Below are 19,547 nucleotides of genomic sequence, written 5' to 3'. Positions count from 1 at the left end.
TTATAGACACACAGAAAATTAGTTGAGTCTATTCAAGTCTGGGAAGTTCAAGTCCATTCAAGGCAGGGAAGAATTGGAGGGTATCTCGGAGGGGGTCGATATGTCAGTGAGGAGTCAGAATCTTAGATATTGGCTAAAGAGGGATGGCCGGCTGTATTGTGTGAGTTTAAAGGGAGCCATCCAGAGTCCAGACAATCTAAGAGCAGCAAGAACCTCGGGTTAGGGCTGGGCATGTTGGGGAGAGGGATACATGTTCTTCGTCAGCGTGTAGGGACCCAAGTGCCCTCTAAAATTGGTCATGCTTGAGCCGTACCACCTGTGGCCGAGTTGAAGGCAGCTGGGAATTAAACAAGTCCCGAAGACCATAGCTGTGAATTGGATCATTATCTATCTTGAATCAGAATAATTAAATGAGCCGAACAACTAGAGAGCTTTGAGACAATCGTAAAACAAATTTATATTGGAAACCTGTGTGAAGTTTTTGGAGATATTTATGACTAGACACAGAACATGAAGTAGGTATGCTAAACTAGGCTGTCGATGAAAGAATGAGAATATATAAAGCTACCAGGGAAGGATCAGGAAGCAAGGAAGGAGGTGATCGTGAATGTGTTTCAGCCAAGTAAGTTGGAGATGAAATAAAATACCCAGTGACCAAGATGTTTGCAGACTAGGGAGGCAGCCAGAAAAATGGGGTAAGACAGGGCTTCCCTGGTGGCGCAGTGGTTAAGAATCCGCCTGCCAGTGCAGGGGACATGGGTTCGAGCCCTGGTCCAGGAAGATCCCACATGCCGCGGAGCAACTAAGCCCATGCGCCACAACTACTGAGCCTGTGCTCTAGAGCCTGCGAGCCCCAACTACTGAAGCCCTTGTGCCACAACTACTGAAGTCCGCGCGCCTAGAGCCTGTGCTCTGCAACAAGAGAAGCCACCGCAATGAGAAGCCTGCGCCCTGCAACAAAGAGTAGCCCCCGCTCACTGCAACTAGAGAAAACCCGCGTGCAGCAGCAAAGACCCAATGCAGCCAAAAGTTAAATAAATGAATAAATAAAATTTTTAAAAAATGGGTAAGACAAATTAGAGCCTAAATTTGAAGGCAAAACCAGGAGAAAAATGAACAAGCTTGGCTATGTGGAGTTGAATTCTGTATGCCTTAGTGGGCAGTATGATTTTTAAATCTTATTGTAGTTTTTTTTTGTTGTTAATATTTATTTAGGCTGCTCTGGGTCTTAGTTGCGGTATACAGGATCTTCATTGCGGCCCGTGGGATCCTTAGTTGCGGCATGTGGGGTCTTTTTTTTTTTTTTTTTTTTTTTAGTTGCGGCATGCATGCGGGACCTAGTTCCCCGACCAGGGATCAAACCCGGGTCCCCTGCATTGGGAACACAGTCTTACCCACTGGACCACCAGGGAAGTCCTTTATTGTAGTGTTTTGTTTTGTTTTTTTAAATGTGGCTGTTTCAGGTCTTAGGTGTGGTACATGGGATCTTTGTTGCGGCACACGGGCTCAGTAGTTGCGGCGTGCAGGCTTAGTTGCCCTGCGGCATGTGGGATCTTAGTTCCCCAACCAGAGATCGAACCTGAGTCCCCTGCATTGGAAGGCAGATTCTTAACCACTGGACCAGCAGGGAAGTCCCCCTTATTGTAGTTTTTAAATGTCCATTTAAGAGTTATAAATGGAAAAAGCAAAATGAGCCTAACAAAGAAAGTATAAATTTCTTATATACAGAATATACTGTTGATTTAAACTTTGGTTTAAGGCAAGATCCATTTGCTGGAATTCATTATTTAACCTTTAATTTAAGACCTTTACGTGAAGTGAGCCAGAGGATAGAGGCTGTGTAAATACTACCGTCCGTAGGCACTCTTCCTCTTACATGTCACGGTATAGGTTTACGCAGAGTACAGTTCTGTTCCTTTCGCGGGGCTTCATTAGACCGACAAACCTTTCTTTCTTTTGCGAACCTCCATTACCCTTTTCTCCCCCCGTCACACCCCAACACAGAATTAAATCAGTACCGTATAAACCATACAACCATTTTGAAATCTGTGCGTTAGTTATTTAATGCCAAGGGCAAGAAACCCTAGTCTCCTAGACTCATTCCGGCCTGAGTCTTTCATGTGACTTATGGCAGTTCAAATATTTGAGAATCTCTTCATGCAAGGAAGGTCAAAAGGGGTTCAAAGGCGAGTGACTGACAGCGAGGCAACTTGTAATCTGTTGCAGAGGTTAGTACTCCAATTACTATAATAAAAAGCAGTATATGATCACGAAAGGGCAAGAGAAAAATATTTAATATTTGTGTCTGGCCTGACATAAGGTTCTTTACTGATCTTATTACATTCCAGGAGGAGTTTCCTCATATGAGACCACAGTCTCAAAAAGGTTAATTTACTTGCCGGAGGTCATACAGCTGCTGAGTGGCAGCCTGGGGATTTGATCGGGTCTGCCTGACACGAGAGTCCAAGTACTTCCTCTCGGTGAGCTGCCCCAAGGCACTGTCACTGATGGGCTCCAATTCTCTTTCTTAAGCCCCTGTCTCTCTGAGTGCCCCTCTGGACACCTGGGCTTAAATGTCCCACAGGAGCCTCGAATTCATTATGTCTGATGCTGAATCCTCCGCTACCCCGAATCTCTTCCTCCTCCGCCTCTCCTCAGTTGCCTGCCTTGTGCTTCATCTTTTGGCCACCAGAAGGGATGAAACAAGTGGGGTTTTCTGTGACCCTGCCGTTCACCCCCCATCCGATTGGTATCACGTCCTTTTGATGCTGCCTCCTTTGCCTCCCTCGGACGCTGTTATCTCCTTTCCCAGGACCCCCCTGCATCTAGCCATCACCAGCTCTCGCCTTAGATTACTACAGCAGGCTCCAGTCCGCTCCACCGAGATGCATTTGCTCTCCTGCGTTTTCAGAAGGACTTGTCTGAAACAGGGATCTGATTATCCTAATCCCTTGAGCAGCTGCCACCTGTCCTATCAGATGAAATCTAAACACCTTGGTGTGATGTAACTGGAGCCTCAAAATCTCATCCCTGTCTGCCGACCCAGTTCCTCTCCTGCCTTCTTTGCCATGCCCAGTACCCTTCACATCTTCACCTGCCGTCTGGCCGAATGAATCAGAGCGCGCTACCTGAAGGACCTTCTCTCTGACCCGTCTCTTCCTGCCTCGCACCAGCCTTGTTTCCTCTCCTGCCCTCCTCCCCCTCCTCCTCTGCGCCCCCCACCTTGGCTACCCCTCCCAAGTGCTGCCTTCTGGCACCGTGTACACCTCCTACGGCACTCATCAGCGACTGTCATTGTTTCCCTTGCCACTAGCCGGGGGGTGGGGTGCCCCTTTGCAACTCCAGCACGCCTCGCTGCGTCTGATGCTCGAAGGCACCAGCGAGCATGTGTCTCACGAATGAAGCAACAGAGGAAAGAGTCTCCTGACCCCACTCACTGCCCTTCCCTACGCGCTTGCACCACTTACCGCTCGCCCTGCCTTCATCCGTGTTGGGGTTTCCTGTGCTCGGTTCACTGCTTTGCATTGGCTCTGCCCAACTGGAGTCTGTTGAATTGAGCCCGTTTCCTAGTCGGTAAATCAGGAGTGCCAGGCTGGACATCCTCTAAGGTCCTCTCCCACCCCCAGAGTTGTGTGATAACAGGACTTTGTTCTAGTCTGCCTCTCTCCAAATATACAGAATGCATATCTTTTCTTCTGGCAGTACCAAGAGCCTGCTTGTCAGCAGTGGGTTGAATACAGTGTATTATTGCAGGCAGTAGCATTGGTTACAGTGCAGGGCGTGGAGTTTCTCGGAGACAAACACGGGAATACCCAGAGATATGTGAGCAGTATCTCCAAAGTTCAGGGTGAGTCATGGTAGGAGCTGTTTGACTATCCAGCCTGCCTGCCTTGCAGGCTCAGATGCCTCTCAGACAGGGTGGGGAGTGAGCTTGTTTGCTGATCCCAGTCTGCTCCCTGATTTGTGGTGCGGCGTTTGGTAAGTCTCCTCCCCGCTCTGCGGTTTCAACCAGGCTGTGTAAATATGTATCGTAGAGCTGTGTAGTAATTCGTATCCTATGAGATGCTTGAAAGAGATACAAGTTATTTGGGGGCTTTTAATAGTTGTCTTTATGTTTGGCCGAGTCCTTCCGTAATCTCTCACTGGATTTCTAGATACTTAAACTGCTGAAACTCCTAATGAGCCACGAAAATCCTTATCGGTTGGTCCTTTAAATACGTAAATTCAGTGAGTGTGATTTAAGAGGTGAACAAATATCTGACTGAGTAGGAGTGTGCTGGCTCCTGGCTGGAAAAGAGCCAGTTCTCCTCATACTTCCCTGTCATTTTGAAAGTGATCCTGGGTCTGACCAGACTGAGCTGGAGTCTAACTTTGTACTTTAACATCCGGTCTGTTGACAAGCAGACATCCCTCCTTGAAACTTCAGGCTCCACAGAACTGACTGCGAGACAGCTTGTGGTGTGGTGGCTGTGGTTGGGAGAGCGAGCAGCGGAGGGGAAGCGACGGAATCTGAAGAATCAGGGCTCCCCCGCCGGCTGTCCTCAGCCACCCCGTGGTGGTGGATGCAGTGCCCCCTGTGGGGCAGGGAAGGTTCCATATCACCTGAACTCTGCTTATAAGAGCTGCTTGAGCTCATGGGAAATCCGTATTTAATTTGTGATTGTGTGTGTACATCTGTGTCAGGGAAGACTTTGGGATATTGCTGCAAAATAGTCTTTCATTTCCTGGACGTTAAAATATTTTGAACACTTTTATTAATTCAGGTCATTTTTCCCCCAGTTCTGTATCAAATGTTTACCTGGAATGTCACAAAGGTGGGCTTGTTGTTGATAATGATCCCCAACCTTTGGAAACAAAAACAGCTTGGAGGGGGGGCGATGAGGGATATGGAGAGTTTGGAGGAGTTTGCTGCTTATTGTGTGATCCTTTGAATCTTGGAGATTAAATTTCTGTTGTTACAAAAAAATTGGAGGGCTAGTTGAAAAAATAATTGGAGGGCTAGTTGTTCTGACAGCAGAGCATCTTAACAGCCTCATATAGCATTGTGAGCGCAGTGATTGACAGAGATTGATGTGCACGGTTTCAGTTGGAATGAAAGGGAGAAATTACCACCCAAACTGCTAGAGCACAGCTTGTGAAACAACTATAGCTGCCGTCTGTGCAAGGCTAGGAATGGGCCTCTTCTTGCCAGCCGCCAGTTGAAGGGCTCTTCTGGAGAAGCCCTTGCAACGCTGGCCAGCCGCTCCCCCCAGGCTCTTCCTCCTCTCTGTTCCCCTCTTCCAGCCACTGAAGAGCTCAGTCGGTTACCTAAAGTACAAACATGGGTTGTTTGCAGGCTGCCTGGCGGTTACTTTGTAGCCTGGGGGGAATTTGGGGCTCTCTCCTGACTACATCCTTCACATTCCAGGGTGTGAGCCACTGAGGATAATGACCCAGGGAGACTTAAGTCAGGACCTATTGCAGGAGGTGGCCTGAGGGCCTTTGAATCCAGGTCACAATTTAAGTAGGGCCTCAAATTTAGATTTTAACATTATTACCCAAAGAGTTAAGTATAGACCCAGAGATAAAAGCAATGGGATTAAAAGAGGATGTTATTTATCATATAACTTAAATGTACACACACACACACACATGCACACACACACACACACTCAGTTTATTTTACTGTGTAATTTATTCCATAGTTTTTATTTTTAAATGTCTGTAAATTGTAAAACATTATATATAGAAGATATTCCATTTTAACAAGTAACATGAAACACCCCTGCACCTAAAACCCAGGGCAGGAAATCAGACTTGACCCTCTGACCTTTTCCCTGATTCATATCCCGCTATCACAAGCCTCCTCACCCAGGAGGTGATGCTGTCCCCAGGTTTGTGTTAACCGTCCCCTTGCTTCCTTGCTTTTTCTCTATCGTTTACTACCTGTGTGTTTATACCTAAACAAGAGTTTGCCTGCATTTGAACTTTATAAAGTGGAGTTCATACTGCATGTGTTCTTCTTTGACTTGCTGCTTTTAAAATTTATCCACTTTAAGTCTTGAAGCTATGGTTCATTTCGTTCCACTGTATAAATGCACACAAGGTACGTGTATCCATTCTATTGCCTGTAGACCTTTGGGTTATTTTGGGTGGTCGTTACTGTTGTTGTTTTCTGTTGTGGACGTTGCTGCTATGAATTTTTTTTTTTTTTTTGCGGTACGCGGGTCTCTCACTGTTGTGGCCTCTCCCGTTGCGGAGCACAGGCTCCGGACGCGCAGGCTCAGCGGCCATGGCTCACGGGCCCAGCCGCTCCGCGGCACGTGGGATGCTCCCAGACTGGGGCACGAACCCGTGTCCCCTGCATCGGCAGGCGGACTCTCAACCACTGCGCCACCAGGGAAGCCCGAGCTAATGAAATTTTGTAGGTATTTGCTTTGATATTGCAGACTCAAACTCAAAGTGGGTTTAAAAATATATATGACATGGGCTTCCTTGGTGGCGCAGTGGTTGAGAGTCTGCCTGCCGATGCAGGGGACACGGGTTCGTGCCCCGGTCCGGGAAGATCCCACGTGCCGCAGAGCGGCTGGGCCCGTGAGCCATGGCCGCTGAGCCTGCGCGTCCGGAGCCTGTGCTCCGCAACGGGAGAGGCCACAGCAGTGAGAGGCCCGCGTACCGCAAAAAAATTAATAAATCAATACAAAATAAAAATTAAAAAATATGACAATACAAGGTGGGAAAAAACCAAACTATACCAAAAACAGAATATAAAACAAAAAGTATCTCTGGTCCCAGATTCCCAATCCTATTCCCCAGAGGTAATTATCATCCACAATTCCTAAGACACCCTTCTAGAAATTTCTCTACAAATAGAGTACACTTGTATCACATTTATATAAACCCCACCACTGCCCCTCTTTTAAAGCACAAATGAGTGTGTACTATACATATATATAGCTCTGTATCTTTCTTGCTTAACAATTTAGTTTGGACAGCTTCCCGTAGTAGCCAGTTGAGATCCACCTCTATTTTAGCATCTGCACTGTTTTCCATTGTAATCGTTTTTTAAGTGGCTCTCCATTAATGGATGTCTAAGCTGATTCCAGCATTGGAAACGTAATGGTGGTGGTAGTGGTGATGGTGGTGATGAAGGCAGACTGTCCTGTTAGAAGAAGCAAAGAAGAATAGGAGAAGGAGGCAAAGACATAAATATTTTCATCTTTATTTCTGTTCTTTAAATCTCTCAAAAAAATTTTTTTAACCTGTTTTAATGTGTTTGGAGAACTGTATGGAAGTTGAAGAGAACAAGTTTTTTTTTCTGCTTGCCTTTCCTTCCTTGTGGTGGTCATAGTGCTGGAAGAGATTGTGATATTTAAGGATATGAGGGAAAGGAATGTGTTTACAATTTGTTGGCTAAAGAGCTGGGAGATTCCAGTTCTCTTCTCTCCTACTTCTAGTGCAAACAGCACCCTGTCTGTAACAGGAGTGTTTCTTAAAAGCTGATTAGCAAACCTTTCTTAAGGTAATTAATCTCTTTGGACCGTGGAGGACTTTCATTATACACAACTTATCATTGCGTTAATATTTCTCTAAAGGTGTTGGTTGCCTATCCAAACACCATTTTCCTTGCCTTTCTGCCTGGCTGGCAGAGCCAGTACAGTAGAGGCTGAAAATGTTAGATTCTGCTGCCACAGCCTCCCTTGCAGCTAGCGCATGGATGTATGACTCAGGCCCGGCCAGAGGGACCTTGGAGAAACCTGAGGAGTTTCTGGAAAATATTTTCCTTCCTAACAAAATATGAAAGACGAGCAGTATTCTCATATATAGCCAGAAATTGTCTACATGTGTTTCTTAAAGCTGCAGTAGCTCCCTTGCCTCCATGAGAGAACTTGCAAATACCCTGAAGATAGTATAATGAAGAATTAGAAAGAGCTTGGATCTTTGATAACATTTTTAAAAAATTTTACTTATTTTAATTTATTTATTTTTGGCTGCGTTGGGTCTTCATTGCTGCACACAGGCTTTCTCTAGTTGCTGCGCGAGGGCTTTCTCTAGTTGCGGCGAGCGGGGGCTACTCTTTGTTGCGGTGCGTGGGCTTCTCATTGTGGTGCCTTCTCTTGTTGTGGAGCACGGGCTCTAGGCGCACGGGCTTCAGTAGTTGTGGCCCACAGGCTCAGTAGTTGTGGCTCTCGGGCTGTAGAGTGCAGGCTCAGTAGTCGTGGTGCACAAGCTTAGTTGCTCCACAGCATGTGGGATCTTCCCGGTTCAGGGCTCCAACCCGTATCCCCTGCATTGGCAGGCGGATTCTCAACCACTGTGCCACCATGGAAGCCCCCTGATAACATTTTTAAGCCACCAAATTAGCCCTGTCCGCTGATCTTCTTAGTTTGTGACATCATAAGTGCCCTTATTATTGAACGTCTTTTATCCAGTTAATGAAATTACCCTACCTGATGTGGAATTTTATCCATAGGAAATGCTATCAAAGTAGAGAACTCAGTTATAAGACAGTTGAGTGCCTACTGTGTTCAAGAGGCAATGTGAGGCTGTGGGACTGCAAACAAGGGGGGAAAAGAATAAGGCAACTAATAATATGAGGCAGCAATGAATTTAGTGCAACCAGAGGGACTCGGACAGTAAGAGCAGCAGGGGTTCTGAGTAAGCACTGTTTACTAGATTGGAGGTGATAAGAAACACCTCTGTGTGGAAGAGGTTAAATTGAGTCAGACTCTGAAGGAACCCCAAGGTTTTGGTAAGTAGAGAGTTGGGGATGGTATTCCAGGAAGCCTGAAGTTTTAGAAAGAACATAGGCTATGGAATCAGACCTGAGCTTGAGCTTAGGCTCATCACTCACTAGTTTGTGAACTTGTCAAAGTCTTTGATTTCTTTGATACTCATCATGATAGACTAAACATAACTTGTAGGATTGGGGTGGGGATTAGAGACAAAATATATCAAACATCTGTCATGCTGACAGGCACATGGCAGGCACCAGGTGGATGGTGGAGGTGGAAGGTGTGGCTGGACTGCATGTTGGGGGGTGCGCATGAACAAAGGTAAGGTGAGTTAGTAGAAGTGATCTGGGCATGTTGTTCTTGATCTGGTCAGAGATCACTGGATCAGGTCCTTTGGTCTAGGTAAGGAGGTATGTGTACAAAATCTGGAGAGAGACGGGATTGGGTCAAGACATGGAAGACCTTGACTTTTCAACTAATGGAATTTGGACCTCATCCTATAGACAACTGCGGTGACCATTGACTGGGGTGGGGGGGCAGCCTGGAGACAGTGAGATGAGTTAAGAGATGGTTACAGGAGTCCAGATGTGCAGTATAGAAGACCTGAACCGAGCAGGTATCAGATGTTGGAAAGAAAGGAAGGGTTAGGTGTTAGAACCTCAAAAAAGAAAGAGAACTTGGTGATGTGTGAGGCAAGGGCGAGGAAAGACTTAGCAGTGAGCCTCAAAACCCTGAATGCCTGTCAGCTGTTCAGTGTGAACTTCAGAACTGACCTGGAACACTTTCAGATAATCATATCCTAGGTTGCGGCAAGAACATTTGGCAAGATTTATTGAAATTGTCGATGAAAGATGCTCTATTAGTGGTAAATAAATGATAATGCCCAACTCTGCTTGTCATTTAATTCTTGCCTAATTATGTTTGTCACGTTCCCACTGTTTATATATAAAATTTGGTTCCTTTGAAGGATGTGATACTTAATAAAATAAACATACCCTTGCCTCTGATTAGATATGATTGAACACTTTGAGTCAGCCCTGTAATATGAAGTATACGTTCAGTAATTGTTGACTGCGTGTTAACCTAGTATGAAAAGCAGTTGAGCAAAATTTTCTCCGACACAGGGATTATGGTCCTTACAGATAAATTTACAGTGGCCTTATTAATAAAACATCAGCCAAATGAACATCTAAAATAATGAATGACATCACAGGCATCATCAAGTATAGAAATCAAAGAAGTTTCAGTTCATCAAACTCAGGGTAACGTCTTGGGCTGAATGAGGTTTCGTAGTGTTCTCAGTTGGTGGATCTTGAACAGATGGTTCTCTAATATTTTGGAATGCTGAATAAGGTAGATGGACTGAGTCAAATTAATAAAGTGTACCACACTGGAATATTAGTGTGTAGTTAGCAGCCCTTGGAGTCTTATCAGTTCATCAGCTTTCCCAATGTAAGGCAAAAGAAAACCCTACCATTCATATATCTTAGGGAAGTAGGCACCCTTCCATTTGGGCACAAAGTTAATGTTTTCCAGTGGTAATTCTGCACAAGACAGTTCTGTAATAAGCTCAGAGCAGGTGTCCTGTCTGAGAGTTTTTGCAGCCTCGTCGGGAAGTTAGGGCACTAAGCCAGGTACAGGCCCATGATTTGGTTACAGTTCCCAGTAAAGAGCAAAAAAAAGCATCTGTCATTGAAGCTTTCCCAAACTACCTTCTATCCTTCCCAGGCTTTTTTTTCCCCCCTTTTACAAATCTAATTTGGATTTTTAAGTATTTTTCCTGCAGGATTTGAGTCATAATAGATATACAGTGTAGATTAGGTGTACTGTGGTGCTTTCCTAAAGTCAGAAGAATCTTGAGTTGTTTTCTGTAACTGTGGCTTACAGTGAGGAGAATATGATTTGCAACATGCATATGTTGAAGGATTTCTTTTTTCAATCCGTAAATAAAAGACAAAAAGAAGTGTATCCTTCGTCAGACCCTTCTGATAAAAAGCACCAGGCACTGTGATAATTAGTTTAGCATTTCAGATGAGTAGAGATGGAATAAATCATCAATCATGCATTTCTGAGACAAAATGTCTGATTTTCCATCATGTGATGGATACTGTTACTTCAGGTGAGAATTCAGCTGTCCTTAACTTCACATGATTTTTTTAATAGTAGATCTGGTTACCTGATCCCTGCATCCCAGACAGAGACCCACTTAGTGTTGCTGTGCAGTGCAGTATGAGTGTACAGGCACATAATGATGAAGTCTTCCAAATTCATTAATAAATCCTTATGTGACTATGCACAGTACATGAACCAAGTCTGAAATCCCTATATGTACAGTATAGTCATGGTTCTGTGTTTTTAAAAAATTAATAAGGGGCTTCCCTGGTGGCGCAGTGGTTGAGAGTCCGCCTGCCGATGCAGGGGACACGGGTTCGTGCCCCGGTCTGGGAGGATCCCACGTGCCGCGGAGCGGCTGGGCCCGTGAGCCATGGCCGCTGAGCCTGCGCGTCCGGAGCCTGTGCTCCGCAACGGGAGACGCCACAGCAGTGAGAGGCCCACGTACCACAAAAAAAAAAAAAAAAAAAAAAAAACTAATAAGAATCTAAGCAGTGTCTATATTTAAGGGGGGTTATGGGTGATTTTCCCCCTACTCATTTTGCTATTTCAACTTCTCTATTTCTCAATATTTTATTTTTATGATTAAAAAAATTTCCCCTTGCCTGCATGATAAAGTGTCAAGTCTAGCATGGTTTATATAGAGGCTGCCACAGGCTGTCTGTATTCTTCAGAGTTTCATGCCTCCTCCCTTTAGAAATACTTGCCCTGTACCTCTTTTTTGCCCCAGCCCTCGATCAAACCCTGACTTAAAATGACCCATTTAGCTCCAAGTTCTAGACACCCGAAGAAACTTTTCGTTCCCTAATTATTCTACTGTTTGCCTCTGTGGATACACCGTGTTCCTTGCTAGGCTCTCTTGGCTGATTTTTGAGCCTCCTCTTCTAAGGCCACGTCACATATCATCTTCTTAGAAGGTGTCTCACTGAAGCCTTACTTATTTCCACTTCTTTGTTTCCTGTAGTCCATATTACATTTTTCTACAGTTGTATAGTTCTGTATGTCTCCCAGCCCAAGAACTCCTAGGCTAGAGTTTAGCATATTCATCTTTCTGACTCCAGTGCTTTTAGCATACTGCCTGGCTCACAAAAAAATGCCCAGAAAAACATTTTTTAAGTGTCAGTTCTGTATCTTAGGGGGCCTGGCTTGGAACCTAAATTAATCAGTTCCTTTAACTGTCATAAAAACAATTTGGTCTAAGTCAGTGAGTAAGCCTTAGTTGTACTTTGTGTGCTTTTAGTTAAATTCAGCCTCTTTGAGAAACATTGGCTTTCTAAATAACTATTATGTAACGAACCAGGTCATTTTCAATCTGCATCAACATGGTATTTAGGATTTTGCTGACTTTTGCAGAATGTAAGATTAAATATTTTTGTGTCTAAATCTGATGTATTTAGTTACACCATAGATACTAGTGCCTTGCTAGTATACCATACAGATTTCTACTCTTTTTCTGTATTTTGTACATTTGCTCTTCTATATTCTGGTACTGAAAACAAATATTTATTAGAGGGTATCATGAAAATTTCTGAAACTTTAAATATGTTAAAGAGCTGACAAAGTGCAATATGAATTGACACACCATTGAAATTAAAGTTCTTTTCCTGCTAGAATTGAACAAGTCTGTATGTTAATCAACATGCATTTATTGAGTACTTATATGTTATAGGTACTGCAAAGATAAAATAGTAGTTTTGACAGCTCCTGAATTTTCATTTTCTATGATTTTTTTGTATTTTATTTACTTAATTTTTTAAACTATTTTGTGGAATAACTTGTAGTAACATGCATACATCTTAAATGTACAGTTGGATGATTTTTACCTGTGTTGCACCATGTAACTGTCCCCTGTGTCAGTGTTGTCCGCACCCAGCACTCCCTTGTGCCACCTTCTGGCAGATCATTCTCCCTTCCCCTGCTTCCCCACAGTGTAACCAGCTCTGACCTCCCTATCCTTGGAATCATAGAGCATGTCCTTTTGGGTATGTAGTTTCTTTCATTAAGAATGACATTATTGAGATTCACTTATGTTGTGTGTTAATAATTGTTCCTTCTTTATACTTGCTGCATATTATTTTTAACTGCTTTTTGCTTCATTTTCATTTTGGTGAATAAGATTCATTATATGGAAGTGTAAATATTCAATGTGTGTTAATTGGTATGTGCTGAGGGCTGCCAGCTTTACAGACCTAGTAGAGATAGAACTGTCGAGAAGAAGAGCTGCAAAGGCTTAGAGGTTGCAGAGTTCAGCCACTTCATTTTCTCCAATGAGGGACCTAAGACTGGAGGGTTAACTAGACCCCAGGTCCTGCGTGGATCTAGACCAGGTTTCTTCCTGAGGTCAAGATGCTGTGTCACAATTCAGACTTGGTCATATGGATGATCCCAGTTAACAGGAAAGCAGTCTTGGGAAGCTAGTAATTTAGAAATCAGTCATCAGCAAGACTTAATACGTTGGCCCATAAATGGTAAGAATTTCAATTATCTGGAAATTTCTTTCATTCATCTATAATATTGCACTTCCCTCTTTGTGTCAATTAGATTGAGGTGTTACTGACTCTGTTTGTGGAACGTATTCTTTTATTAGAACCAGTGCTTAAAGGAGAAGGAAGGGGAACGTTTTAACCAGTGTGCATGTTTATTATGATATTTTCAGTTTCGATGCATTGTCTTGAACTTTTGCCATTCCCAGATGTTGTTCTTTTAAAGCCTCAATGAAAACCACAAAGATTATTTTTAGGATGAGAAGTCTTAGGGTAAATTCTGATTCTGTGATCTCTGTAAGTAAAAAAGTAGTCCTTAATCTTAAACCTTTCTGCTAAGGTAGTAGTGATTCATAGAAAGTTCCATAGAAAGGCTTTTAAAGAAGAGATTAGTGGACTCATAGCAATGGAAGATTAAATCCCTTACTGTAACATTCTTCAGAATGTTAGAGCCTCCTTAAATATAATCAGTAAACATAGAAACAAGTGGCTTATCTTTCTTCTTAATTATAGAGCACTGGTTTTCAAACAGAATTGAAACCCATTAGTTGGTTATGAAATAGATTTAATGAATAGCAACTATCATTTTATATTTTTAGATGGAAAGGCAGAAGGAAGAGTACAGCAAATACCCATCTGTGTTACCCAGATTCAACAAACATTTTCACATTTGCTTTGTGTCTGCGTGTATGTATGTTACATACAGACATCAGGGCATATCTTTTCTGATACGTATCTAAAAATAAGGACTTTTCCTATATAATAAAATTAACATGTCTAACAAAATTAATTGTAATTTCCTAATACGTAGTTGTCTAAAAAACGAGCTAACCAACCGTGTTTTTTTTGTTTTTTTTTTGTTTTTTTTGTTTTTTTTGTTTTAATTTTTATTTATTTATTTATTCATTCATTTATTTATGGCTGTGTTGGGTCTTCGTTTCTGTGCGAGGGCTTTCTCTAGTTGCGGCAAGCGGGGGCCACTCCTCATCGCGGTGCACGGGCCTCTCACTATCGCGGCCTCTCGTTGCGGAGCACAGGCTCCAGACGCGCAGGCTCAGTATTTGTGGCTCACGGGGCTAGTTGCTCCGCGGCATGTGGGATCTTCCCAGACCAGGGCTCGAACCCCTGTCCCTTGCATTGGCAGGCAGATTCTCAACCACTGCGCCACCAGGGAAGCCCCGCAACCGTGTTTTTTTAAAATACTGTTGCATGTATAAAGATAAGTGTTTCATAAAACTTGTGTTTCAGTTATGTATGTGTGTATACATGTGCACATATGTATGTGTGTAGTGGTACATATGTATTTCTTACTATGGGTCTCATTCAGAATTGGGAATATACTGCTTTATAGCATAGGGAAGTTGGTTATAATAAGTATTTGCTACCCAGTGATACTGCTGGTTCTGTGCTGAGTATTGTGTGGTGTCTAAAAAATGAATACTTCTAGTAATCTAAAAATCCAACAAGGAAGATAAAACAAGTAGGGACCCACTCAACAGTATAAATAAGAGCCAAAATGGATCAGGAAGGATAGGAAGTGACATGGGCCTCAAGGAAGAGATTTTGAAGGAATGGTAGGATTTGGATAAGAGAGAGGGCTTGGGGGCTTCCCTGGTGGCGCAGTGGTTGAGAGTCCGCCTGCCGATGCAGGGGACACGGGTTCGAGCCCTGGTCTGGGAAGATCCCACATGCCGCGGAGCGGTTAGGCCCGTGAGCCGTGGCCGCTGAGTCTGCGCGTCCAGAGCCTGTGCTCCGCAACGGGAGAGGCCACAACAGTGAGAGGCCCGCGTACCGCAAAAAAAAAAAAAAAAAAAAAAAAGAGAGAGGGCTTGGAAATGTTGTGTCCAAAGGGAATGATGTAACTACTGAGGTTAAAAAAAAAAAGTACAGAAATGTATTGTGTTCTACAGTGCTGGGATCTGTCTGGTGGAGGTTGTAAGAAAGGAGGAAGACACTGGAGAACTGGAATGGGAAAAATTACTCAGATTAAATACCAACAGGAGGAAGAACCCAATTCCTTTATTAAAAAGAAGAATCGTACATCTTGAGCATTTTGTAACATGATGTAAGTGGAAGTTTAGAAGATGAGCGTAACGATTCGCTATGGACTAGATAGAAGTAAAATGTTGAAAGCAGGGTGCTTCCCTGGTGGCGCCGTGGTTGAGCGTCTGCCTGCCGATGCAGGGGACATGGGTTCGTGCCCCGGTCCGGGAGGATCCCACATGCCGCGGAGCGGCTGGGCCCGTGAGCCATGGCCGCTGAGCCTGCGCGTCCGGAGCCTGTGCTCCGCAGTGGGAGAGGCCACGACAGTGAGAGGCCCGCGTACCGCAAAAAAAGAAAACAAAAAAAAAAATGTTGAAAGCAATGAAACCCGATTAAACCATTCCCCTTTGTATATGTGAGGTAGGGAGTTGGGGGCTGGATTCAGGTAGATGGACCCGGAAATAGCAAGGAAGTGTCAATCTAGAGAGAAATTGCTAGACAAAGAAATAACAGAATTTGGTGGCAGCTTGAATAAGGGATGAAGGAGAGAAAACTTGGTAATATTAGAGAATGAAGCCATTGATAGATAAGGTCATGGGGTTAACTATAGCCTGATTGAAAAAAAAATCTCACACTTTATAAAGACAAGCTTCCATGACATAATACTCTCAAGAAATAATTTAGGAGACTTTTTAGAGAAAGTAGCAAGTTATGATCATTAGATAAGCTTTTCTAATACAATTTCCCCTTGTTTTGCTTAAAGACTTAGAGATAGGAAATGTTAGACATCTGTCTTTTGGGTCTTAATTTAGAGTTCTGGTTTTACTGAAAATAGCCACATGGAAGACTAATGACACTTATTTAAAAATTAAGACCAGATATTGAGATTTAAAATTTTAGTCATTAGAGGTACTGTACCTTTTTAAAAGTTAGATTAAATCACTCGAATACTAGGTCGTCTGCTTTTCGGTTGGTGGGCATTTTTTTTTTTTTTTTCCTGGTATGCGGGCCTCTCACTGTTGTGGCCTCTCCCGTTGCGGAGCACAGGCTCTGGACGCACAGGCTCAGCGGCCATGGCTCACGGGCCCAGCCGCTCCGTGGCATGTGGGATCCTCCCGGACCGGGGCACGAACCCGTGTCCCCTGCATCAGCAGGCGGACACTCAACCACTGCGCCACCAGGGAAGCCCCGATGGGCATTTTTAAGAAGTATTAGCTTTGCTGTTCAGGTTCATTGAAACTTGATCCTTAGGGCACTTCCTGGCGTGAGTTTGAGATCCTGTTCATCTTTTCTCCTCCCTCTCTGCGGCAAGATGCAGATGCACACACAGGCAGATTCCATGCGGTGGCAGTGCTCAGCTTCTACTGGAAGAGCTTAATCATGACAACAGCAGCACCACTGTTCTTGGCTCTGGACTTTTCTGAAGTTCCCACCTATTGGGGGTATGTTGTGTTTCATAAACGATAGCTTATACTTACAGCTCTTATTCTGTACAAGGCCCTGTTCCAGCTTCATAAATATTCATTGATTTCATCCTCACAGTCACCCTGTGAAGTTGACACCTGCCCCCACTTCACAGATGAGGAAACTGAGTCATAGAGTAAGTAACTACTTGCCCAAGGTGATACAATTAACATGGCAGAGCTGGGATTTGAACCTGCATAGCCTGGCTCTGAATCTGTGCTTTTAAACCACTAACTTAGGCTACCACTGTGCCACAGTTAAGCTCTGTTTAGGACACACTTCTTTGGAATCAGGGCTTTTCCTGTGAATCTGAGCTGGCTAGTTGTTGCAAGTATTGTGAGTGGCCCTAGAAGGCTGTTGCCTTTGTTTGGAAATACAGTCAACCCAAATACAGGCTTGGATTCTAAGAAGGGTCATGGTATAGTGTTTATCTTAAAAATCACAATCCACAATTCAATTCATTTCTTGCAGTTTCCTTCCTCCCAGATTACAAAACAATAAGTTCCTAGAGGACTATTGTCTCTCCGAAACATGACTCTTTGGTGCTTGTGAACTGCTGTAGCTGTGGGAGAAGGAAGCCTCCTCTTATCTGCATCTTGGTAGCAGAGCCTGTAATGATTACAGTATCCACTAGAGCTTTAGCCAGAAGAGGGAGTTGATGTGTAAGCTGGCATGTTCCCCCGGCATTGAGAATCATTTTTAAAATGGTTAAAACAGAAGCAACCTACATTTTTTATTACACAAGATATCTTGGGATTTAAGCTAGTGTTTCGTTTTACTTATTAAATGTCAAATTTGGGATATCTCCAGTAATTGCCTTGTAGCACCAAGAACTGTCCAAAGCCGTCTGTTAGTATTCTCCCTTCTGGTTTCTCTACCATGCATACTTTTTACTTTGTAATATTTAACGGTAGCACAGTGATTTAAGTAAAGGAAATTTTAGGCGTTGTAAGGGTTATGGAAAACATGTTCATGTCTAGGAAAGGGTCTGGTATATGCAGTAGGCTCTCAATAGAGGTTGGAAATATTATGAAAGCCCAGCCCTTAGAGCCAGGTGGAATCACAGCTCTTCTACATGCTAGCTTTATGACTTCAGATAAGTCCCTTACTTTTTCCATCTGGAAATGAGAATAATTGTTGTAATCTCAGATTCTTAAAAGGAAAAATAAAATAAAGTATGTGAAGCATTTCGAAAATTATACGATACTTAATAAGTCCTTAGTAACTAGTAGCTTCTCTTTTTAAAATAAATTTGAACTATCTTGCCAAGATCCTGTCCTCTTTTGGACCATTCTTCTTGAGGCCTGCTTTTGGCCTTAAACAAGTCATTGCCTTCTTAGACTTTAGAGGATGAAAGGGCTCCTTTATTTTTGTGTTCTTGTTCTATACAATTGTGATTTCCTAAGGCACAAGGAGCTATAATCGTCCCTTGGTATCCCTGGGGCATTGGTTCCAGGACCCGCCTTGAATACCAAAATCCTTGGATGCTCAAGTCCTGTAGTCGGCCCCAGCTTCCACAGATTCAGCCACAGATTGTGTAGTGCCGTGGTATTGATTGAAAAAAAATCTGTGTGTAAGTGGACCTGTGCATTTCAAACCCATGTTGTTCAAGGATCATCTTTACCCTTGACAATCTTGCTGGTGTATTGGATAAATTATTTTTTAAAGTTTTTCATTTAATGCAATACAAGACTGCTTCCTTATATGCTACCACAAATAATGGATTGAGTTCAGACATGGATGTGTTAGAAGGAGCAACAGTTAGGATGGTAACCGCAGCGGAAATGTCACTTAGGAAGGGAGTACACCTGCATGTTCCGTACATTGTGGGTCTTAGTATCTGTCGTTTGATAATTGGTTGCCTGTATTCTGCTTGGAGCAGCTAAGAGCCGTGAGACACATTAGTCTCCTGAATATTTGATCTCTTGCATGAATCAAAGCCATTAATTAACAGTCCAAAGTCCAGTCTGTCTTGAAAGCAGTCCAGCACCACCTCAGCTGTGGGTTCTTCTTGATCTCGTTGCAAGCCGCTGAGAGGATGTTAAACATGTGGGACAACTGGCTGCCCCAGTTGGCTCTGTCAACCATTGATTCACGCAACAGATAACAAGGTCCTATTGAGGAAGGAATGTGGGGCAGGACACAGGTGGCTTAGGAGACATTCCTCCCCTCCAGGCTTCAAGACAGTGGGGGAACAAACGTTACACAAATGCTTACCAGACCTAGAGAAGAATTACTGGAAAAGGGGAAAATGCAGATTTGGGGGAGAGTATAAAGGAAGCTGGGCATGGGAACGGGGGAGGCTTTGTGGAAGAGACAGTGTTTGGGTTGGTCCTAGGAAGGTACCTGGGGATGGAGGTATGGAAGGCCAGGGTGAGGTACTTAACACGGAGATTTAGGAGAGTGCATGAAGCATTCAGGGGTTTGTTGGACTAATGGAATGCAGTGAAAGTTAAAAGCTTTAGAGCTTGGTACAAATCTTGGTTCTGTGTCTTATTAGCTGTAACCGTGACTTATTTGATGGCCCTCACTTCCAAATCTATAAAGCAAAGCTAATGGCACCTACTTCATGGAGCTGCGGGGATTAAAGGAGAGCGTGTATCTAGCTGGATCCTTACTCTGGTGCTGGTGCATAGATGTGCTCACAGTAGCTTTATGGATGAGTCTGCTGGGGGTAGGACAGGACCCTGATCAAGAGCATTTTAAATTCTTCACTAAGGATTTCACACTTTAGGGAACTTAAAAGATTTTTGAGAAGGAACAGGACATGGTCTGTTTTATCTTTTAAAAA

The 19,547-nt window shown here is 43.6% G+C and overlaps 1 protein-coding gene across 1 annotated transcript in view; it reads left to right on the top strand.

The window, feature by feature from the left end:
- The window catches only part of TMCC3 (transmembrane and coiled-coil domain family 3), a gene marked incomplete at both ends in the record, with an annotated part of 67,971 nt that overhangs the window by 27,428 nt on the left and 20,996 nt on the right, over positions 1–19,547 (top strand). The window contains 2 exon segments of the mRNA XM_079715632.1: positions 10,881–10,919; positions 10,921–10,941. Of these exon segments, the coding sequence (XP_079571758.1) occupies positions 10,881–10,919; positions 10,921–10,941 (60 nt within the window).

Source organism: Hyperoodon ampullatus (assembly GCF_949752795.1).
Source record: "Hyperoodon ampullatus genome assembly, chromosome: 11".
NCBI classification, from domain to species: domain Eukaryota; kingdom Metazoa; phylum Chordata; class Mammalia; order Artiodactyla; family Ziphiidae; genus Hyperoodon; species Hyperoodon ampullatus.
The sequence above is the reverse complement of the archived record's forward strand: the minus strand, read 5'-3'. Positions and strand labels throughout refer to the sequence as shown.